This window comes from Ornithorhynchus anatinus, chromosome 2 (genome assembly GCF_004115215.2).
Source record: "Ornithorhynchus anatinus isolate Pmale09 chromosome 2, mOrnAna1.pri.v4, whole genome shotgun sequence".
Lineage (NCBI taxonomy): Eukaryota > Metazoa > Chordata > Mammalia > Monotremata > Ornithorhynchidae > Ornithorhynchus > Ornithorhynchus anatinus.
Genome location: NC_041729.1, coordinates 136,395,547 through 136,419,772, shown reverse-complemented (window position 1 = coordinate 136,419,772; position 24,226 = coordinate 136,395,547). Strand labels below are relative to the sequence as shown.

General features: G+C 54.8%; 1 protein-coding gene across 2 annotated transcripts in view; it reads left to right on the top strand.

Moving 5' to 3' along the window:
- CDC16 (cell division cycle 16) overlaps positions 1-21,661 on the top strand; it is a 45,732-nt gene extending 24,071 nt beyond the window's left edge. For both annotated transcript variants that reach the window (XM_029056104.2, XM_029056110.2), the window contains 7 exons: positions 1,251-1,376; positions 2,053-2,205; positions 3,458-3,521; positions 7,975-8,036; positions 12,632-12,767; positions 14,946-15,036; positions 18,125-21,661. In XM_029056104.2, the coding sequence (XP_028911937.1) occupies positions 1,251-1,376; positions 2,053-2,205; positions 3,458-3,521; positions 7,975-8,036; positions 12,632-12,767; positions 14,946-15,036; positions 18,125-18,393 (901 nt within the window). In that variant the 3' untranslated portion in view covers positions 18,394-21,661. The remainder of the gene's footprint in view (positions 1-1,250; positions 1,377-2,052; positions 2,206-3,457; positions 3,522-7,974; positions 8,037-12,631; positions 12,768-14,945; positions 15,037-18,124) is intronic.
- The last annotated feature ends 2,565 nt before the right edge of the window (positions 21,662-24,226 follow it).

The following is a 24,226-nucleotide window of genomic DNA, read 5'->3' as shown; positions in this document are numbered from 1 at the left end:
ACGTGACTTTTCCATCTACACGGGGCTCGGATTCATCGGTCTGCCTGTGCGCCGTGGGGTGAACTAGATCACTCTGCGCGGAGCACTGTGCTCAACGCTCGGGACAGTACAGTGCAACCGAATTAGCCGACCCGTTCCCTGCCCGTAACGAGCTTGCCGTCTAGAGGGGGAGACGGTAAAATCCGTAATTTATAACCGATAATTCGAAGACCTTCAGGAAAGCAGGTTCCTCAAGTGAGGTTGGACCCTACTGGGTTTGGCCCGGGGCTCCTGAGGTTCACGAAGACCTTGGGTTTTCCGTCCTTGCGGGGCTCTAATTCGTGAGTCCTCCAATTCGTGATTCTACCCGTGTGCCGTCGGGTGAACGGCAGTCCGTCCCCTTTCCCCCTCCTACCTCACCTCGCTACTCTCCTCCTCGGGCCCAGTCCGCGCAACCTCCCTCCTCTGACGCTCACCTTCTCACTGAACCTTCATCCGAGAAGCAGCGTGGCTCAGTGGGAAGAGCACGGGCTTTGGAGTCAGAGGTCATGGGTTCGAATCCCGGCTCTGCCACTTGTCAGCCGTGTGACTGGGCAAGTCACTTCACCTCTCGGGGCCTCAGTGACCTCATCTGTAAAATGGGGATTAAGACTGTGAGCCCCACGTGGGACAACCTGATTCCCTTATGTCTACCCCAGCGCTTAGGACAGTGCTCTGCACATAGTAAGCGCTTAACAAATACCAACATTAGTATTATTATTATCTCGTCGGTCTCGCCGCCAGCCTCTCACCCACCTCCTCCCTCTGGCCCGGAACGCCCTCCCTCCTCCTGTCAGATCGATAATGGCTCTCCCCCACTTCAAAACCTTATCGAAGGGACATCTCCTCCAAGAAGCCTTCCCTGACTGAGCCCTCCTCTCCTCCCACTCCCTGCTGCATCACCCTGACTTGCCCCCTTCATCCTCCCAGCCCCGCAGCACATACGTACAGATCTGTAATTTATTTCTGCGTATTAATGTCTGTCTCCCCCTCCAGTCCGCGAGCTCGTTACGGGCAGGGACTGTGTCTGTTGTTGTACTGTACTCTCCCGAAGTACAGCGCTTTGCACACGGCAAGCGCTCAATAAGCACCACCGAAAGAATGAACGGACCGAATCTCGGTACGGTGGATGGGGGGGGGGGGTAGAAAGGCCGGCCGGCCTGGATTTGCGGCTCCGTGTGCGACGGATTCCAGAGGTCGGGCGGCGGACTAAATGGAAGCCTTCGTTCCAGCAAAGCCACCACCCTGGAGAGGACGTACGGACCGGCCTGGATCGCCTACGGACATTCCTTTGCCGTCGAGAGCGAGCACGACCAGGCCATGGCGGCTTACTTCACGGCCGCTCAGCTGATGAAAGGGTACGTCGCCGGCACGCCGGGGCCGCCTCACGCGGGAGTGATAAAGACCGTCTCCTCTGGGTAACTTGCCGTGGGTGGGGCCCGGCCCGTGACGAGCAAAGACCTTCTTTTTGACCGGCGGTCGGTTGGCGGTGTAGCCGACGTCCGGCCCCGATGCCGACGGAATACGATCCCTCCCGTCGAACGCGCTGTTAAATTCCGCTCTGAAGCCGAGCGCCGTTTCTCGGCGTTATTGACGGCTGTGGCACTGTGGTAATGTTGACCGGTGGAAGATTCCTACCCGGGATATGCGTGTCGTCGTAACCTTGTCCGGGATTTTAGTTGGCGCACGTGTATAAAAATAGGTAAATTAATGTCTCGGGGGCCTAAGGGATGGTTGGAGATCACGTAATCTCCCCTTTTCAGAGCCCCGTGATCCGCTGCTGCTTGTCTGTACTTAGAAAGCCCCAAAAGACTGTTCCTATAAAAGCGGCGGATTGGTTGTGAGCCTTCAGATGGCATCCGTCCTTGTGATTTCTGACGATCAGAGAAGACAACCGTGCGTTTTGGGGGTTCCCCCGGCATTCACCTAGCCTCCTGGAAGGGTTACAGGGCGCCGACGGCCTTTCAGCTTGACCGAAGAACCGGTCACGCGGTCAAGTTGACCCGACCTCCTCCCTCCTCCTTTCGTCACTAGGTGCCACTTGCCGATGCTGTATATCGGATTGGAATACGGCCTGACCAACAACTCGAAGTTGGCCGAGAGATTTTTCAGCCAGGCCCTGAGCATAGCGCCCGAGGATCCTTTTGTTATGCATGAGGTTGGAGTGGTTGCGTTTCAGAACGGAGAGTGAGTATATAAGGCGGAGAAGGGATCTCGATTCTTCTTTCTCTTTCCCCCTCGCTTCTTTCAACGTGCCTCTTTCGGAAGCCTTTCTAATCGCTGTAGAAGCCGCGGCCCCCGCCCCCCCGTGACCCGGGGTTGTGGTCAGCAAAGCAGAAACTGCAGCTCTCCACTGTTGGTTTCTAAATTTAAAATGAACCCTTTTTTGTTGTTTCCGTGTGTGTGTTTTTGTTTGTTTAATGGTATTTGTTAAGCCCTTACTGTATGATAATAATGATGATGGTATTTTTTAAGCGCCCACTATGTGGAAAGCACCGTTGGGGGATACGAGGTGATGAGGTTGTCCCACGTGGGGCTCACAGTCTTCATCTCCATTTTCCGGCTGAGGGGACTGAGGCACCGGAAGTGAAGTGACTTGCCCAAAGACAGCTGAGGAGGAGGAGCCGGGATTAGAACCCACGACCTCTGACTCCCAAGCCCGGGCTCTTTCCACCGAGCCGCGCCTCACTGGGCTAAACGCTGGAGCAGATACGAGATAATCCGGGTGGACGTAGTCCCGGTCCCACGTGGGGCTCACAGTCTTAATCCCCCTTTGACAGCTGAGGGAACTGACGTGCAGAGAAGAAGAAGAAGAATGTTGGTATTCGTTAAGCGCTTACTATGTGCCGAGCACCGCTCTAAGCGCCGGGGTAGATACAAGGTCATCAGGTTGTCCCACGTAGGGCTCACGGCCTTCATCCCCAGTTTACAGATGAGGTCACTGAGGCACAGAGAAGTGAAGTGACTTGCCCAGAGTCACACAGCCATGAAGCGGCTTGCCCACTGTCGCACAGCAGACAAGTGGCGGAGCAGGGATTAGAACCCATGACCTTCTGACTCGCGGACCCGTGCTCTATCCATTAGGTCACGCCGCTTCTCCTCGGAGTGGGGCTACCCTTCTCCGAACTGCCGCCCGGGGGAGGAATTGACTCCGAATCCCTCCCCTCTAGCCTGTGAGCTCGTCGTGGGCAGGGAAGGTGTCTGTTTCTTATTGTATCGTACTCTCCCAAGCGCTTAGTACAGTGCACCGCACACAGTAAGCGCTCCACGCATGCAGTCGAGTGAACGGATGAATGAACTTTACATTTCGAATCAACACCGGAGCCCGGTTCCCCTTCTCCCGCTCCCCTTCTCCCGCTTCTTCCTCCTTTCCTCCCTTCCGCCGTCGCCTCCCCGTTTTAATCATTTCTTGTTTTGTGGGTTTGTTTTTTTTCTTAAGCTGGAAAACATCAGAAAAGTGGTTTCTCGATGCTTTAGAGAAAATCAAAGCCATCGGAAATGAGGTATGTTGAAGCGAAACGAACCGTCCGTGGGGGTGGGGGGGTGTTTTTTTACCGATCGTGGGCTTCCTGCTTGGCCAGTGGACTCTGGGAGATAATTAACCGATCGGGTGGCCACAAAGGACCTGCCAGGCCGGATCCAAGCGCTTAGTAGCGTGCTGGGTGGGGAGACTGGGATATACCGGCAAAACTCCCATCGTAACAATAATAATGATGTTGGTATTCACTCAATAGTATTTATTTAGTATTTGTTGAGCGCTTACTATGTGCAGAGCACTGTACTAAGCGCTTGGAATGGACAAATCGGTAACAGAGACAGTCCCTGCCCCTTGACGGGCTTACAGTCTAATCGGGGGAGACGGGCGGACAAGAACAATGGCAATAAACAGAATCAAGAATAGAATGGTACTAAGCGCTTACTATGTGCCGAGCACCGTTCTAAGCGCCGGGGTAGATACAAGGTACATCCCGAACGATGTCTCAGACGGCTCTGCCCCGCAGGAACGAAAACCCGCAGCGCTGTTGAGGAAGTGGAGGTGGGGGAAAGCTTCAGAATCCCCGGGCCCGTGGGGGTGGCGACGAGGATGATATTCGTTAAGCGCTTACTATGTGTCAGGCACCGTGCTAAGCTGAATACCGGGGTAGATAGAAGATAACGAGGTGGGACAGCGTCCCTGTCCCATCGGGACTCCCGGCGAGCAGGTGTCGGGGCCGGGATTAGGAACCCGATCAATCAGTCGACGGATGGGGTTATTGGAGCGCTCACTGGGTCCAGAGCGTACTTGGGAGAGTACGGTTCGGTAGAGCTGGGAGAGACGATCTGTGTCCACAGACTTTAGAGAGCGAGACAGACACTCAAATAAATTATGGAGATGGGAGAGTGTAAGGACCGGTATATAAGTGTAATAATAATAATAATTATGTTGGTATTTGTTAAGCGCTTACTATGTGCAGAGCACGGTTCTAAGTGCTGGGGCAGATACAGGGTCATCAGGTTGTCCCACGTGAGGCTCACAGGTAATCCCCATTTTACAGATGAGATAACTGAGGCACAGAGCAGTCAAGTGACTCGCCCACAATCACACAGCTGCCAAGTGGCAGAGCCGGGACTCGAACCCTTGACCTCTGACTCCCGAGCCCGGGCTCTTTTCCACCGAGCCACGCTGTGTAGATGAGAAGCAGCGTGGCCCAGTGGCTAGATCCCGGGCCTGGGAGGCAGAAGGACCTGAGTTCTAATCCCGGCTCGGCCGCTTCTCCCGCTCGGTGACCCTGGGCGGGTCTCTTCACTCTCCGTGCCTCAGTTACTTCATCTGTGAAATGGGGATTAAGACTGTGAGCCCCATGCGGGCCGGGGACCGGGTCCAGCGTAATTACCCTGCAGCTCCCCAAGTGTTTATTACGGGTGCCCGGCACGTGGTAAGTACTTAACAAGTACCTATTTTTCAAAAGTGCCGTGGGGCTGAGGGTGGGTTGAATATCAATAATGATAATTACGGTGTTTGTTAAACGCTTACCGTGTGCCGCTCACTGAACTGAGCGCTAGGGTGGATACAAGCACATCTTGTTGAACACAGTCCCCGTCCCACCTGGGGCTCACCGTCTCAATCCCCATTTTACAGGGTGTCACCCGTCGCCGGGGACGGGTTCTTTCGGAATCGGCGCAGCGAGAGAGAGAGGGGCCGGGGATGGAAAAACCTGAGTTGTGTATAGAATTTATTCCGCGGGGCGGATCGAATTCATTATTTAGACGCGACAGTCGGCCTTCCCTCTGGGGGGAAACATGGTGTTAAAGCTTCGCCTTTGGGAGGAATGTGGTGTTAGAGCTTCCCTAACGGGAGGAATACACTGGCATGTTCCTCGCGTGCGGGCGGACACCCGAGCCCACTTAGGATTGACTCCCAACGCGGCGAGGCGGCTGGCTCCCGCCATGCGCTCGCCCCACCCGGGAGGACTCCACCTTGGCGTTAAATACGCTTATGCGTTAAACACTAATGAGTTACGTACACTTATGCGTTAAACCCAGTTAAGCATTATCCACTTATGTGCTACTCGCACTCGGTGAGGCAGCTAGCTCCCACCCTGTTCACGTCCCCCTGGGGAGGCACCCCCTTAGACAGCAAATCCATTTTAAACATTACATACCCATGGTGAAGCGACTGGCTTCCAACCCCACGAGCTCCCGGCGGGACGGGACGGGACACTCCCCCATCCCACGGCTCCTCGCTCGGCGCAGGCAGAGCGGCCTTCTCACGCTCTGGACAGAGGCGACCCGCAGCCGGCTGCCGCGAGTCCGGTTCCTCTGCACAGAAGGTTAGAGGCGGCGGGTATTCATCACCCGTGCCCTTAGGCCGCTCCAGCCTCCGGCCTCAGTTTATCCGATCCCTGCCCTCCCCCCTCCTCCATTCCTAATTTGATCGGCACGGGGGCGAGGGGCACCTTCTGTATTCCCAGCCTGGGCGGTCAGTCTGGCAGTTTGGGTCGCGGGGGCCGTGTCCCACCCTCACTTCCGAGTTCCGCCTGCCGGCTCGGGAGGTCACGGGGTAGCGTTTGACCTTGAGATGGTCGGTACCCCGGGGTCACCCGGGACACAGGGCCAGAGCGTAATAATAATAATGATAATGGTGGCGTTTGCGAAGCGCTTACTACGTGCAAAGCACCGTTCTCAGCGCTGAGGGGGATACAAGGTGATCAGGTGGTTCCACGTGGGGCTCACAGTTTTAATCCCCATTTTACAGGTGAGGGAACCGAGGCACCGCGAAGCGAAGTGACGTGCCCGAAGTCACACGGCCGGCAGGCGGCGGAGCCGGGCTTCGAACCCATGACCTCTCCCGAGCACCGGCTCTTTCCACTGAGCCACGCTGCTTCCCTTAAGGGCATAGGCGATGCAGGGTGGAGGGCGATTGGGGGAAATTTAGGGGCTCGGTTAGGGAAGGCTCTTGGAGATATGATTTTCGGAGGGCTTTGAAGGTGGGAAGAGGGGTGGTCCGCCGGGTGCGAGGAGGGAGGGAGTTCCGGGAGATGGAGGTAGTTTTGGCGTTAGAGGAGCAAACGGCGCCAGCCGGGTCGTGGGTGCCCCTTTCCCGAAGGGGGGGTGGGGACTCCACGGAAAAAAGCCGTCTCTCGCTCCGTAACAGGAGAAGCAGCGTGGCCTAGTGGATGGAGCGCTGATCTGGGCGTCGGAAGGACCTGGGTTCCGATCCTAATCCCGGCTCTGCCATCTGTCCGCTGCGTGACCCGGGGCAAGGCACTTAACCCCTGTGCCTCGGTCACCTCGTCCGTAAGATGGGGGTTAAGACCGAGCCCCATTTGGGACTGGACTGTGTCCAGTCGGGTCAGCAAGGCATTTAACTTGTGTGCCTCGGTTACCTCGTCTGTAAAATGGGGATTAAGACCGAGCCCCTTCAGGGACCGGACTGCGTCCAACCGGCTCGGCTCGAATCTACCTCAGCACCCAGTACGGTGCCCGGGCACACGGTGGTCGCTTAACGAATACCATAAAAAAGGGCAAAAGACAGTGTAATCTAGTTCAGTTTGTATCGGCTTTGTGAGTGGGGATGACATTTAGCATTCTGGATGGATCGACTTATTTTTCTGGCCGTTTGTTTCAAGAAAATAATAATGTTGGTATTTGTTAAGCGCTTACTACGTGCAGAGCACCGTTCTGAGCGCCGGGGGAGATACAGGATAATCAGGTTGTCCCACATGAGGCTCACAGTCTTCATCCCCATTTTCCAGATGAGGGAACCGAGGCCCAGAGAAGTGAAGTGACTCGCCCACAGTCACACGGCTGACAAGTGGCAGAGCCGGGATTCGAACCCGTGACCTCTGACTCCAAAGCCCGTGCTCTTTCCACTGAGCCACGCTGCTTCCCATGAAAATCTCATTATTCTAACCAGTCGGCCCAAGGGAGGAGGCCTCACGTATGTTCATTCGTTCAGTTGTATTTATTTGAGCGCTGACTGTGTGCCAAGCACTGTACTGAGCACTTGGGGGAGAGTACAGTGTAAGAGAAGACACGTTTGTGCCCACAACGAGCTCGTGGTCCGGGGGGGGAGACAGACATTAATGTAAATGAATAAATTGAGAAATTACAGATCTATACGTGTGGGCGGTGGGGATGGGAGGGAGGATGAAGGAAGGAGCGGGTGAGAGCGGCGCAGAAGGGAGTGGGAGGAGGGGGGGGCACGGGCAGGGAGGGCTTCTCGGGGGTGGTGGGCCCGAGGCGCTTTCATTCGACGTGGAGGTGGACGGGCGACCGCCGCAGTTTCTCGAGTGGGGAAGCGTGGCCTGAACGTCTTCGCGGGGAAATGACCCGGCCGATCGCACCCGGCTTCGGCTTCCCTTCGACTCCGAAACGACGTGCTTCTCTGCTGGCGTGCCGAAAGGCGGCCGGAAACGCGACCGACCTAAGCAGAGCTCACGGGCTGGGCGAGACCGAAGTCATTTTGTTTTCCAGGTGACGGTTGACAAGTGGGAACCTTTGTTGAACAACTTGGGCCACGTGTGCCGCAAGCTGAAGTAAGTAAGCGGAGCGTTTTCAGAAGGGCGACCGAGGACGCTCGGAAGACGCTGTGCATTTTTAAGGAAAATACGTGTATCTGCTACTTTAAAATGCAGACGATATAAGCGTTCTGTAGATATTATTTATGTGTATACTTGTCGGCGTCAAATGCCGTCGAGTCATTTCTCAACCATAGCAACTTTAAAGGACTTTTCTTGGTAGAGAATCCGGAAATGGTTTACCGTCGCCTTCTTCCGCGCGGTAAGATCTTAAGTCTCTGCCGTTGCGTCTGATCCACATTCTTGATCACTCGACCATCCGCCTTTGACTCTTCCCCAAGCCGCTGCTGCCGCCCAGCACACGTCAGTCGACTTTGCGCGATGACGTTTCGGCTTAGACCTTTCCGTTACGGGTAACCCTGGGGAGAGAATATCGGTAGCGTAGCACTGAGCTTCGTTGGCATATGCGGACTCTCCTGCTCTGAAAAGGTATTGATTCGTAGGAGAGAGTATAAATCATTACCATTGTTATTATTATTATGTGCCGTCGAGTCCTTTCCGACTCATAGCGACTCTGTGGATATACTTTCTCCAGAAGGTCCCCCGTCCTCTGCCATAATCCGCAACCTTTCTAAGGATTCTTCCGTTATCGTTGTTACGGTCTGCGTCCATCCAGCCGCCGGTCTGACTCTTCCACCTTTTCCCTGGACTTTTCCCAGCGTCGGTGTCTTCTCCGGAGAATTAACCTTCCCGATCGGGTGTCCAAAATATGCAGATCTAAGTCGAGTCATTTGGCCTTCCAAAGACCACTTTGGTTTAATTCGCTCTAAAATCCATTTGTTTGTTTTTCGGGCCGTCCGTGGGATTCGTACAAGTCTTCTCCAACACTAGAGCGTATATAAGTATATATGCACATATATAATAATAATAATAATAATGTTGGTGTTTGTTAAGCGCTTACTATGTGCAGAGCACTGTTCTAAGCGCTGGGGTAGCCACAGGGTAATCAGGCTGTCCCACATGAGGCGCACAGTTAATCCCCATTTTACAGATGAGGTCACTGAGGCACAGAGAAGCTAAGTGACTTGCCCACAGTCACACAGCTGACAAGTGGCAGAGCCGGGATTCGAACGCATGACCTCTGACTCCCAAGCCCGGGCTCTTTCCACTGAGCCAAGCTGCTTCTCTGCTATATATATATATATATATATATATATAGCACATATGTATATAATCCATATTCCGTATAATCTATATATTCTTTATTGGGCAGGGACTGTCTCTATCTGTTGCCAAATTGTCCATTCCAAGCGCTTAGTACAGTGCTCTGCACATAGTACGCGCTCAATAAGTACTACTGAATGAGTGAATATTCTTATAATATGTTCTATATATTTCTACCTAGTAACCTATTTACTATACGTAAGTCCTGACAACTTTTTTACCAGGACACTCTGAAACATAAGGCTACTGCTTAGTCTTACGTAGTAAGGAGTTAAACCGCTACCGGTATTTAATATTCATTCGTTCAATAGCATTTATTGAGCGCTTACTATGCGCAGAGCACTGGACTAAGCCCATGGAGGGGATAAATCGGTAACAGATACAGTCCCCGCCCTTTGACGGGCCCACGGTCTAATGGGGGAGACGGACGGACAAGAACAATGGCAATAAATAGAATCAAGAATTCTATTTATTCCGTTCTATTAAGAGAATTTAATATCTGTTAAGCTGATCTGTGGTAGCTGGGCACTTGACCATGCCTCATAGAGTTGCAGTGCAGAGTCAGATTTGTCAAAGGTAAATAAAATAAAAGCCTGTGAAGATAATCGTCAGGAGATGCTCAGCGGCGGGAACCTGTTCAAAATCACCTACTAATCCTTTTACCCGCCAATTTCAAAAAAGCTCCCGGATGGCTGTAATGTTGATAATGCTGAGGGGCTCCGTTAGGCGCTTACTGTGCGCCAAGCGCTCTTCGAAGCTCTGGGGGGAGATACAAGGTAATCGGGGTTGTCCCACGAGGGGCTCACAGTCTTGACTGTGGCAGAGGCAGCGTGGCTCAGTGGGAAGAGCCCGGGCGTGGGAGTCAGAGGACGCGGGTTCGAATCCCAGCTCCGCCGCTTGTCAGCTGTGTGACCTCGGGCAAGTCACTTCTCTGGACCTCATCTGGAAAATGGGAATGAAGACCGTGAGCCCTACGTGGGACAACCCGATTACCTTGTATCCCCCCCCCCCCGCGCTTAGAACAGTGCTCGGCACAAGTAAGCGCTTAACAAATACCAAATTTTTTTTTTTATTCTCAATTTACAGATGAGGGAACCGAGGCTCAGGGAAGTTAAGCGATTTGTCCAAAGTCTCACAGCCGCTAAGTGGCGGAGCCGGGATTAGAAGCCCCGAGCCCGGACTCCTGCCGCTGAGCCAGGCTATTTCTGTGCGTCGGGGCGACACCAGGTCCCCGAGGGAGGGAAGATTTTTCCTTGCGGATGCCTCGGCAAACTACCGCCCACCCTCCCAGATCTATCCGTGGCACCCTGTGAACTCTGAACTCAGCTTTCCGGGCTAACAGAGCGGAAAGGTCTAGCACTCTGTAGAGCACCCGTTCCCTCGGCTTCTCCTTGTGGAACGTGTCGCCGGGAAAGGGCCTCCCTTCCCGATTCCCTGATTCTGGCTCGCCGCAGGACGCGGGCCCCGTCACCGAGAGCCCGTCGGAGCCACGAGGCTCCCGGCGTGGTCTGGGGGAACGCGTGGCCCCGGAGAACCCTGGGCCTCCCACCCGCTGTCTTGTACGGAGCTGAGCTGAAGCCGAGAGTTCCTGGGATAATAATAATAATGTTGGTATTTGTTAAGCTCTCACTGTGTGCAGCGCACTGTGCTAAGCGCCGGGGCAGATACAGGGTCGTCAGGTTGTCCCACGTGAGGCTCACAGTCAATCCCCATTTTCCAGATGAGGGAACTGAGGCCCAGAGAAGCGAAGTGACTCACCTACAGTCACACAGCTGCCAAGTGGCAGAGGCGGGATTCGAACCCACGACCTCTGACTCCCAAGCCCGGGCCCTTTCCGCTGAGCCACGCAGGCTCGGTCCGGGCTCTGCTCTGAGGTGCGCGGGGCGTCCTCCAGAGCAGCAGCTCACCCTGCTGGGCCTGGGCCTCGGTCCGAACGCTGGCCCGCGGCGGCCGTCCGAGTCGCGGGTTCGGTTTCCGGCCCTCCGCAAGGAAACCGTTTCACTCGGCGGCCCCCGAGGGGCCTGAAATAATTCCCCGTGACTCTAAGGAGACGGCGACTCACGGTATAAGTGATGACGGAACCGTCTCGAAGCGCTCTTCGGCACCCGCCTCTGTATGCCCTCGGCAGTTCTGATGGCTTTCCGGCTCCCGCTGCGACGACTGACGTTTCACCCGTCGTCAGCCCCCTGATTCTCGTTCCTTCTCGGTCTTGACCTCGGTGCCTCGGCCGCGCTATTGTCCCGGCCCGGAGCAGCCGTTCCTCACCCTCCGGAATCCTCCAGCCCGCGGCCGTCCTCGGGTCCATAGCCCCTCTAAACTCCCACCTCCTTCAGGAAACCCTCTCCAAATACTAATAGTCATCATAATGTTGGTATTCGTTAAGCGCTCACTATGTGCGGAGCACTGTTCTAAGCGCTGGGGGAGATACAGGGTCATCAGGTTGGCCCACGTGAGGCTCACGGTCTTCATCCCCATTTGACAGATGAGGTGACTGAGGCACTTCTCTACGTACACCACCTTAGTGATCACGCCAGCCTTGCGTTTCTTGCTTTCATTCCCACCTGCGGTACGCGGGTTATCTGGCGATTTGGATTTTCATCGGAATCCTCACCGAAAATACCGCTCGTTTAACCCGGCCTTACGCTGTTAGTAAATCATTTTTGTAGGTTCCCCCCCGCCTAGATTTTGCGTTCTCCCAGGGCGGGGATCGGTCATCCCGCTTCTGCTCCGCTCTCTCGGGGCTCCTCCCTCAGTAGGTTATTCTACCGGTCGATCAAATGATTGATTGGCTTTTCAGATCGCGGTCATTATAATAATAACGGCATTAAGCGGGAAGCGGCGTGGCTCGGCGGAAAGAGCCCGGCCTTGGGAGTCCGAGGTCGTGGGTTCGAATGCCGGCTCTGCCACTCGTCGGCTGTGTGACTGTGCGCAAGTCACTCGACTTCTCTGGGCCTCAGTGACCTCATCTGGAAAATGGGGATTAAGCCTGTGAGCCTGACGTGGGCCGATCTGATCACCCTGTAACTACTCCAGCGCTTAGAACGGTGCTCGGCACATAGTAGGCACTTAACAAACACCAGCATTATTATTATTATTATTAAGCGCTTACTGTGTGCCAGACACTACTAAGCCCTGGGGAGAGGATGGTATAATAGAGGCGATACACCTGTAGGTCGTCGATGTGAACTTAATAGACACTCTATATATTGTGGCCAGGGAACGGGTCTTCCAACCCCGGTGCGTCGTGCTCTCCCGCGACCTCGGCCCGACGCCGGGCGAATCGAAAATACCCTCGAGGGAGACGTCGGTGTATGACCTAGATACCTAAATAGCTATCTGGACGTGGATCTACGTATGGTTCGACGGCCCCCTTGTTTGTATTTCACCAGAAAGTACGAAGAGGCCCTGGAGTACCATCGCCAAGCCTTAGTGCTGATTCCCCAGAACGCGTCGACCTACTCCACCATAGGATACATACACAGCCTGATGGGCAACTTCGAAAGCGCCATCGACTATTTCCACACGGTACGTCTCCGGCCGCGGAGTCCGGTCGGCCGCACCGGGCAGTTCTCCCGGCTCGCCGTCTGTCTCCCCCCTCCTGGACCCCGAGCCCGTCGTCGGGCGGGGACGGTCTCCGTCGCCGAATCGTTACGGTCCGCGCGCCCGGAACCGCGCCCCGCGCCCGGTTGGCGCTCGACAGATACGACCGGATGAGCGAGTTGAACCCGGTTGACGTCGAGCGGGCGTCGGAGGAGAGCCTGTCTGCTCTAGCCTTAGTCCGCCGAAGGACGCTCGCGTCCCGGCCGCGCGGAGGGCGGGATCGGGGGCCTCCCCCCGGGCGCGGAGGGTGGGGCCGGGGCTCCTCCGTCCCCCTCTCCTCCCCTCCTTGTAAGGAGGTGTCTGGGGAGGGGAACCGGGGTCTCGGGGTCAAAAGCCAGGTGGAGGCTGGCAAAAATTGCCGACTTGTTCATTCCAAGCGCTTAGTACAGTGCTCTGCGCATAGTAAGGGCTCAATAAATACTATCGAATGAATGAAAACGGGGGGCGGAGGCCAGGGAGCAGCAAGATGGCGCCTCTGACAATCATTCATTCATTCAGTAGTATTTATTGAGCACTTACTATGTGCAGAGCACTGTACTAAGCGCTTGGAATGGACAAATCGGTAACAGATACAGTCCCTGCCCTCCGACGGGCTCACAGTCTAATCGGGGGAGACGGGCAGACAAGGACAATGGCAGTAAATAGAATCGAGGGGATGAACATCTCATTGAAACGATAGCAAATAAATAGAACCAAGGCGATGTACAGCTCATTAACAGTATGAGCGAGGCACCACGGCTCCTCTTGCCCGCGGGAGGAGCTTTGCCGCTCCACCACTGTGTGGGTCTAATTCTGTTACGGCGAGGACGCCCTTTGCTAGTAAGCGTAGCGCGCTGACAGATTTGGAATAATCATTTTGGTACCCGTTAAGCGCCGACTGGGTGCCAGGCGTAGGAGAGCGGCGCGGCTCAGCGGAAAGAGCCCGGGCTCGGGAGTCAGAGGACCTGGCTGCTAATCCCGGCTTCACCTCCTGTCTGCTGTGTGGCCTTGGCAAGTTCACTTAACGGAGAAGCAGCGTGGCTCAGTGGAAAGAGCCCGGGCTTGGGAGTCAGAGGTCATGGGTTCTAATCTTGGCTCTGCCACTCGTCAGCTGTGTGACTGTGGGCGAGCCAGTTCACTTCTCTGGGCCTCAGTTCCCTCAACTGGAAAACGGGGATTCAAAGTGTGAGCCCCACGTGGAACGCCCTGATTTCCCTGTATCTACCTCAGCGCTTAGAACAGTGCTTGGCACATGGTAAGCGCTTAACAAATACCATCATCATTATTATTAACTTCTCAGCGCCTCAGTTCCCTCACCTGTAAAATGGGGCGTAAAAGTGTGAGCCCCCCCCATGTGGGACAACCTGATTTCCCTGTACCTACCCCAGCGCCCAGAACAGTGCCTGGCACACAGAGAAGCAGCGTGGCTCAGTGGAAAGAGCGTGGGCTTGGGAGCCAGAGGTCATGGGTTCGGATCCCGGCTCCGCCACCTAGCTGTGTGACCGTGGGCGAGTCACTTCGCTTCTCTGTGCCTCAGTTCCCTCATCTGTAAAACGAGGATGAAGACTGTGAGCCTCAGGTGGGACAACCTGATGACCCTGTATCTACCCAGCGCTTAGAACAGCGCTCGGCACACAGTAAGCGCTTGACAAATACCAACATTACTGTTACATAGTAAGCCCTTAACGAATACCACAATTATCATTATTGCTCTACTGAGCGCCGGAGCGGATACAAGGAAATCGGGTTGGACGCGGCCCTCGTCCCGGGTGGGGCTGCCAGTCTCAGTCCCCATTTTGCAGAAGAGGGAACCGAGGCTCGGAGAAGCGAAGCGACGTGGCCGGGGTCACGCAGCAGACGGACGGCGGCGCCGGGGCGCCCGGCCCGACCCCCGGCCCCGGGCTCTAACCGCCGCGCCCGCCCGGGGTTTGGAAACGCAGGGTGCTCCCTCGGGCCGACGTCGAACGCGGGTCAGTCGTCTCCACGGGAGGCTTCTCCGCACCTCAGCCGGAGGGAGTTCGGGAGGAGGGCGCCTTGGGCCGGGGAGGGCGAGGAATCCTCGTCCGGCGAAGGGCATTTGCACTCCGCTTGGTCCCGGGAACCGATTGAGCTTCTCCTCCACAGGCCCTGGGACTGAGGAGAGATGATACGTTTTCGGTCACCATGCTCGGGCACTGCATAGAAATGTACATCGGCGATTCAGAAGCGTATATCGGTAAGATTTCCGTTTTTCTCCTGCCTGGGTCGGGCCCCCTCTCCCCCCCACCCTTTTCGAAGTTTGGGACGTCTCCCCCTCAGAATCTGGAGGTTTTTCAAGCTCCTCTCTTCTCAAACCCCAGCCTTGTCGGTCGGTGGTATTTAGTGGGCGCTCAGTGGGTGCCGAGCACCGTAGTAGGTGCCCGGGAGAGGAGAGCTGGCGGACACGTTTCCCCGTCACGGGGAGCTCACGGCCCCGGGGGGGAGGATAGAGTGAAATAGATTACTGATAGTGGGAAGAGCAGCGTGGCTCAGTGGAAAGAGCCCGGGCTTGGGAGTCGGAGGTCACGGGTTCGAATCCCGTCTCTGCCATTTGTCAGCTGACTGGGGGCAAGTCGCTTCACTTCCCTGGGCCTCAGTTCCCTCATCTGGAAAACGGGGTTGAAGACCGTGAGCCTCACGTGGGACAACCTGATGACCCTGTATCTCCCCCAGCGCCTAGAACAGTGCTCTGCACATAGTAAGCGCCTAACAATTATTATTAGTGGACCGTGAGCCCGCTGTGGGCTAGGGGTCGTCTCTACCTGTTGCCCAGTTGCACTCTCCAAGCGCTTAGTACGGGGGTCCGCGCGCGGCGGATACGATGGCATGAATGGGAGAGATGAGGGCTTGGTTCAGGGCAGGCCTCTCGGAGGAGGTGTGATCTTAATGGAGATTTGAAGGTGGGGCAAGCGGGCGTGTGGCAGGAGTGAGTTCCAGGCCAGAGGGAAGGAGCACGATCCCGCAGACGATTCCTCCCCCCCCCCCCCCCCCGCTTCGAAGCCCATCTCCTCCAAGAGGCCTTCCCGGACTGAACCCCGCTTTTCCTCTTCTCCCACTCCCTTCTCCGTCACCCAGACTTGGCTCTTCCCGACCCCCCAGCCGCCCAGCGCTTCCCTACGTACCCGGAATCGTATCTATTTGCACTGCGGTCCGTCTCCCCGCCTGCCGGCCCGTTGCGGGCGGGGACCGTCGCCGTTTATGGTCGTGTCGTACTCTCCCAAGCGCTCAGTACAGCGCTCCGCGCACGCCAGGCGCTCGGTAGATAACGGCTGCGTGAGGCGCGGGGTCGGCGGCGAGATGGAGGTACGGTGAGTAGGTCGGCGTTAGAGGAGCGCAAGGGGGAGGGCTGGGTCGAGTAGAAAATCGGGAGAGCTGATCCGGTGCCCGAGGGCCCACGGTAAGGAGTTTCCGTTCCGTACAGAGGCGGGTTGGGAAACCCCTGGAAGTTTTTGAGGAGCGGGGAGTCGGGGACTAAATTTTTTGCTCGGGAAAATGATCCGGGCAGCAGAGCCAAGTCTGGTTTTGAGAGCTAAAATATTTCCTTTGCCGAGTTAAACAAGATTCTGTTCCTTTTGCCCCTTGCCTTTCATTTGTAATCTGAGGCACCGTTTTTACACTAGGACTAAGAAATCTGCCCCGTAGGTATTTTCCATTCAAAATGACTCATTCATTCATTCAATAGTATTTATTGAGCGCTTACTATGTTCAGAGCAGTGTACTAAGCGCTTGGAACGTACAGATCGGTAACAGATAGAGACGGGCTTACGGTCTCATCGGGGGAGACGGACGGACGGACAAGAACAATAGTTTGAAGCTGCCGGTAAGTGTTAGGCTCTTAGAGATCCTTGCCCGGTAAGTGGAGGAGCCGGGCAAGACGGACGCTCCGTCGCTGTGGTCAGCTGTCCCCCGGCCACTCGTCCGTAATCGTTTCCTTTTTTTATCGACGTCTCCACCTCAGATTCTCTTTCATAGAGGAACCGTCTGTGGGATCGGGCTCCTTCCTTCTGGCCTGGAACTCACTCCCCACTCACACCTGACAGACCACCGCTTGCCCCACCTTCAGATCTCCCACAGGCTGAGATGGGTCCCTCGATTTTGAAAGCGAAAATTTCAGAAAACCCGATTTTCGATAATAATAATAATAGTGGTATTTGTTAAGCGTTTACTATGTGCCGACCACTGTTCTAAGCACTGGAGGGCTGCAAGGTGATCAGCTTGTCCCAAGTGGGGCTCACAGTTTTTAATCCCCATTTTCCAGGTAAGATAACTGAGGCCCAGAGAGGCACTTGCCCAAAGTCACACAGCTGGCAAGCGGCGGAGCTGGGATTCGAACCCACGACCTCTGACTCCCAAGCCTGGGCTCCTTCCACTGAGCCACGCTGCTTCTCGGGCCTATGCCTTCAAAGTTGAAAACACGACAACACGACCTCTGAGGGTTCGCATACCAAAGCGCAGCATGGGGATTAAGATTGTGAGCCCCACGTGGGACAACCTGATTCCCCTGTGTCTACCCCAGCGCTTAGAACAGTGCTCTGCGCATAGTAAGCGCTTAACAAATACCAACATTATTATTATTGGAGAAGCAGCGTGGCTCAGTGGAAAGAGCATGGGCTTTGGAGTCAGGGCTCATGAGTTCGAATCCCAGCTCTGCCACTTGGCTGTGTGACTGTGGGCAAGTCACTTAACTTCTCTGTGCCTCAGTTCCCTCATCTGTAAAATGGGGATCAAGACTGTGAGCCCCACGTGGGACAACCTGATTCCCCTATGTCTACCCCAGCGCTTAGAACAGTGCTCGGCACATAGTAAGCGCTTAACAAATACCAACATTATTATTATTATTATGACGTTTCGAAGCGTTGGTCACGGCGAAACCTCCACTGGGAGCCAGAGGACCTGGGTTCTAATCCCGGCTCTGCCCGCTGGGTGACCTTGGGCAAGTCACCTGACGGTTCGGTGCGTCCGTTGCCTCCTCTGTAAAATGGGGATTAAATCCTGCTCCCTCCAACCTTGACTCTGAGCCCCACGTGGGACAGAGACCGCGTCTGACCCGATCATCTTGTGCTACCCCCGGCCCGGCTCGTAGTAAGCGCTTAACAAGTTCCACTTGGGGGGGAAGAAAAAAGTTCAGGACACAGAGATTCAGTTGTGGATAGCTGCCGTCACGTGATCTCTCCCTCAGGTCGACTCTCGGTCGCGACAGAAGCGACGGATCTCCCGTCCTACTTTGAAGGCGAATAGGAACGTCCGGCGAATACTGACGTCGCTGACGCGTTTTTCTTTTTCAGGAACCGAGATCAAAGACAAGTTGAGGTGTTACGATTTTGACGTGCACACGATGAAGACCTTAAAAAACATCATTTCCCCTCCGTGGGATTTCCGGGAGTTTGACGTAGAAAGACAGACTGTAGAAGAAAGTGGGATCATGGCGCTGGAGACGTCTCATCCTACGAGGAAAGCCGCAGATCCCAGGCCCCCTTTGGAAGAAACCTTTGAGATAGAAATGAACGAAAGCGATATGATGTTAGAGACGTCCATGTCGGACCACAGTACGTGAGGATAGACGCTGGCCCGCCCCCCCGGTTGATGTGAAGCGTCATTTGATTTCGCCGTCTGCCCCCCCATCCTTGTCGTGTTTTGAAGAATCTCCTATTTTTTTATACGAACCCGAGCGACATCTCCACGTCGAGCGGCAGAGAATCATCGCCCACCTTAGGACCGGAGAGCGTACCCTCGCCACGGACTGTTCTCCGCTGTGGCCGGGCCTAAGGAGTAGGTCTGCGTAGCGGAAGAGAGAAGGTAAACCGCCTACTAGGTCTTTTAAACTGCGGAGCTAGACCCGTCGATTGCCGGGAGGACCGCGGCGAAGGCTTCCGGGAATCCACGGGAAGCCGTCGACGAGACGCTCCGCGTCCCCCCGCGGGGCACGTTGCGGACGGGCCGCTCTCGGGGGACGTCCTCCCGAACACGCCGCGGGGTCGGGAGCCGCGGTCGAGGGGAGCGTGGGCTGGGGCGGGCAACGACGCGAGCTGACCCGGCGCCAGTTTCCGGCCCGCGGATTCCGTCGGGAACGGGACACACCCCCCACCCCCCACCCCACCACCACGTCGCAGGAGGACCGAAGGTGCTTCTGGAATTCAGTTTACAGCGGCGGAAGGCTTTTAGAGCGTTGTGAATGATCGAACTTAACGGCTTATCAGTGAAGCTCATCTTGCGTCATTTAAAAAAAAAAAAAAAAGGCCCAAGAACCAAGAATTTTGAATGCTGAACCAATATTTTATCCTTTAAACGATTTCAGAGGGAAGTGATCCGTCACTCTGTGTAAGAAGCGAAATTAATTTTATCAACGGCTCCTCATTTTTACGTACATTAAAGGGATGAGAAAGCCTCCTGACTGCCTTAGGAAGTTTTATGGGCGTACTCATCGTATTTTAGAGTGACCACACGAGCCCTTCGGGTCTTGCTTAATTTTACAGTACGGTAAGAAAAATGGCCAGATACGCGAGAGGTGACGAGGCGGTTAATGCGTACGACGTGGATATCCTGGGCCGCGGGCAGACAGAAAGGATTTGAGATGGAGACAACGATGAACTCTTTTCACACGTCTGGTGTGAGTCAGGAGAGGTTTGGTTTTTTTAAAAAAATATCAACGTAGAGCACTGCATGTGGTTTGTTTTGATAAGGTAAAAAAAAAAAAATCACCTGAAGGTTCGATAGTCCGGTTTGTACGGAACCAATCGCACTGAGCCCGTCGGGTTGTGCGGGGGACCCGGTCCGTTCCACACACGGTTTCCCGGTCCAAAGTAACGGATGGGGTTAGGGAACCAGACAGGAGGGTCCCTGCCCTTGCTGGAAACGAGAGAGGAACACGAGACGCTTCGTAGAAATCCGGAGCGCCCTCCCGCCGCCTCCCGTGTCGTTTACAGAGCCGGTTGTTCGAGAAACTGGTTCTGGGAATCCGAGTTGTCTCCGTGGTCAATTTTCGGGAAGGAGACGTCTACCACTTTGAAAAGAATTTCTGACTCCCCCCCCCCCCACCCTCCCATCCCCAAGGGAAACCCCAAATCTTCCTCACGCCAAAGTTGGGGCCGCTCAGGGGGCTTATGGATTAACCCCACCGGACCCCACTTCTCTTCCCGAGAAGAACAGAGGTGGGTAGGATCCGCGACTCTCCCGGCTCGATCCAATCCAACGCCGGTATTTTCTGAGCCCTCACTGTGTGCGGAGCACTGGACGAAGCACTTGGGAGAGGATGCTGTGACAGGAGTGGTAGAAACGTTCGCTGTCCGCAGCGAGTAATCCAAGATGTTTATTTACTAATGTAATGGGCGGGTAGATTCGGGAGTTGCAACGTATTATCAAATGCCTCGTGTTTGGAAGGAGTGGAATTTCCGGAGCATATTTCCGTCCCTGGGAGCTAAAATACGAAGGTCAAGAATACAGGGACGCCCCTCTAGGCTGTAAGCTCGTGGGCGGGGAACGTGCCTACCAACTCTGTTATCATCATCGTACTCTCCCAAGCGCTCGGCGTAGTGCTCTGCACGTGGTAGGCGCTCGATTAATACGATTCGGTCTTGGCAGGAATTTTTCCGGGTGGCTCCGATTTCTATCTGGGCAGTGACTTCAAGCGGCTGAGAAACAGCGAGGGCCCGGTGGAAAGAGCGCAGGGCCGCAAGTCGAGACACCCGGGTTCTCGTCCCAGCTCTGCCGCTTGCCCGCCGTGTGACCTCGGGCCGGTCACCTCTCCGGACTCGTGTTTCCTCATCTGTCAAGCGGGGATGAAATCCCCCTCCTTCCGCCCTCGTAGTCCACGTGGTGAGCGGATGACAAATTCCCTCCGCTCCTGAGCAGAGGGAAAAAACCCCCCGCATATCCAGGTCTCCCAGAACGTGGAGGATCGCGTTCTTCCGTGAAGGAAAACTTGGATTGTTGCCCTTACTGTGTCGAACGGGGTGTGTGTCCGAGCTGTTTGCTCCGACACCGTGCTGTATTCCGACAGGCTGACGCTGTTGGCTCCACCCCGCCCAGTTTCTTAACGGCGTCCTAGTCGGAAGGCCCTGGGAAGACACACACCTGGGGAAAAAAATGAAGTCTGTCGATGGAACATATACCGACCGGGTGTATTCCGTCCGCTCGGAAGGATAGGTCCATCAACCGGTGGTGTTTATTGAGCACATCTCGTGTGCGGAGCGCTCGGGAGAGGACGGTGTAACGTTGGGTAGACGTGTCCAGTCCGCGAGCAGGCACCTCGGCGGCAAAGCACACGATCTCTGCTCTCAAGGAGTTTCAGTCAATGGTATTAAGGACTTACTGAACTAAAAATTCACGAGAGACTTCCCTCCACCTCATTATAAACCTTCCCCCGGGAAAGTCCCGTCTTCAAGTGGTTTCTAGAAACAGATGGCTCAGAAAAGCTGCTCTCTCTTCTGGTAACTCGCCCTGCCAAAATTCCCAATGTGTGGGTCTTGATTTTTCTCTCTTTTTTTCCTTTGGAAGACCAGTGTGTCGACTTAGCTGTGCGTAAGCGAATGCGTCGCTGTCCTAGATCGGCCCGGCCCGCCGGGAGGCTCTTTCTCTTCTCCGTCGTCCCCCACCTACGCAGGCGGCATCGGGATTTGGCGGGCTCCGCGTAGAACCGCCCGACGTCGTTTTTGCCGTTAGCAATGTTAGCTGAGCGTTTACTCGGTGCGAGATGCCCCCCCCCTCCCCCCGGGGCCCGCCGATACAATGATGTTGTTTTCTCTCGTCTCCGTTACCCAGGTCTCTCTCGACTGCCTCCGAGAACTCCAAAATGTTGAATAAAAGTGTTTTTTTTTCCCCCGAGACTCTCTCTGTTGGAGCATTTTTTCCTCACTGGCACTGTGAGTTTATATAGATAAAGGCCCTGGGTTTTAAGGTTGCCGCGGTCCGCTGCAAGTCAGGACTCACCCGCGCGTGGGAGAGAGTCGAGGGCGGAGACTCAATAATGTTGGGATTTGTTAAGCGCTTACTATGTACCGAGCACTGTTCTAAGCGCTGGGGTAGATACAAGGGAATTAGGTTGTCCCACGTGGGGCTCACAGTCTTCATCCTCATTTTACAGATGAGGGAACCGAGGCACCGAGAAGTGAAGTGACTTGCCCAAAGTCACACAGCTGACAAATGGCCGAGCCGGGATTCGAACCCATGACCTCTGACTCCAAAGCCCGTGCTCTTTCCACTGAGTCACGCTGCTTCTCTAAGTTGACTGTGGTCAACCACTTCTGTGTTTTGACCGAGAAAACTCCGTCGGATCCACTAAAAAGGATCGCGGATGGAAGCGGGGCGGTCCGGGAGAGATGTGTCCGTGGCGTCGCTGTGGGCTACCGATCTGAGTGGCTTCGGGTCAGATTTTTCACCTTAATCATTCAATGGTATTTATTGAGCGCGTACTATGTGCAGAGCACTGTACTGAGCGCTTGGAATGGACAATTGGGCAACAGAGACAATCCCTGCCCATTGACGGGCTTGCAGTCTAATCGGGGGAGGCGGACAAAAGAACAACTTAATCATGATAAATAGAATCGAGGGGACGGACACCTCATTAACAAAATAAATAGGGTAATAAAAATATATACAAATGAGCACAGTGCTGAGGGGAGGGGAAGGGGGAAAAGGGGCTTAGCCGGGGGGGGCGGGGAAGGGGGACGAGCAGGGGGAAAGGGGGAAGCTCAGTCCGGGAAGGCCTCCCGGAGGAGGTGAGCTCTCAGTAGGGCTTTGGAGAGGGGAAGAGAGTGAGTTTGGCGGAGGTGGGACAGCGGGAGGGTGTGGGCCGGGGCGGACGGCGGGACAGGCGTGAACAATTCCCAGCCTTGTTTTTTGTTTGCAGAGATAAAGATTGATGACAACCATCTGCAAATACAGACGTATAGAGATATATAGAGATATACATATGTCAGAGAAGCAGCATGGCTCAGTGGAAGAGCTTGGGAGTCAGAGGTCATGGGTTCAAATCCCAGCTCAGCCACTTGTCAGCTGTGGGACTTGGGGCAAGTCACTTCTCTGTGCCTCAGATACCCCATCTGTAAAATGGGGATAAAGACTGAGCCCCACGTGGGACAACCTGATCACCTTATATCCTCCCCAGCGCTTAGAACAGTGCTTGGCACATAGTGAGCGCTTAACAAACGCCATTATCACTGTTATTATATACCATCGATGTGGCCCTGGTGGAAAGAGAATTGACGTGGGCACTAAACATTGACAGCAATTTTGCACTCGACAGGCAAAACCACCTGATTTTTTGCACATCTCTGGTATAGCAGAGATGATAACGATGGTGTTTGTTAAGCGCTCACTATGTGTCAAGCACTGTTCTAAGCGCTGGGGGAGACACCGGGTCATCAGATTGTCCCACGTGGGGCTCACACTCTTCATCCCCACTTGACAGATGAGGTCACTGAGGCCCAGACAAGTGAAGTGACTTGCCCAAAGTCACACAGCTGACAAGGGTGGAGATGGGATTAGAACCCATGACCTCTGACTCCCCAGCCGGAGAATATACCAGTGAAAAGTGGTTAGTTAGGGTGTTTATTAAGTCCTGGAGTTATAAAACTGGAGTTTTTCTAATAATAACGTTATGGAGTTCGTTCTTTGTGCCAAGCACTGAGGTGGATATAAGACCATCAGAGCACAACCTCTGATAGAAAAATAATATTCCAAAGTCCAGTGCTTAGCACGCATGGGGCTTAGGGTGAGGGGATCGAGGCTCAGAGAAGCGAAGTAATAATAATAATTGGGCTATTTATTAAGCGCTTACTATGTGGCAGGCACTGTAATAAGCTCTGGGGTGGATAGAAGCAAATCGGGTTGGACACAGTCCCCGTCTCACATGGGGCTCACGGTCTCATTTTACAGATGAGGGAACAGAGACACAGAAGTGAAGTGACTTGTCCAAGGTCACCCAGCAGACAAGTGGCAGAGCCGGGATCAGAACCCATGACCTTCTGAGTCCCAGGCCCGGCGTCTCTCCGCTAGGCCGTGCCGCTTCACACACGACTCGCCCAAGGTCACACGACAGGCCTGCGCCCATAACGGGATTACAGTCTAAGCCTCCCGACTTCCAATCTCTTGCTCTTCCCGCCATCGAGCAGTGGTATTTATCGACCACTTGGTATTCGTTCATCCAATCGTATTTATTGAGCGCTTACTATGTGCAGAACACTGTACTAAGCGCCTGGAACGTACCGTTGGGCAACAGATAGGTGCAGGACACTGCACTAAGCGCTTGGAACGTACCGTTGGGCAACAGATAGGTGCAGAACACTGCTCTAAGCGCTTGGAACGTACCGTTCGGCAACAGATAGGTGCAGAACACTGCACTAAGCGCCTGGAACGTACCGTTGGGCAACCGATAGGTGCAGAACACTGTA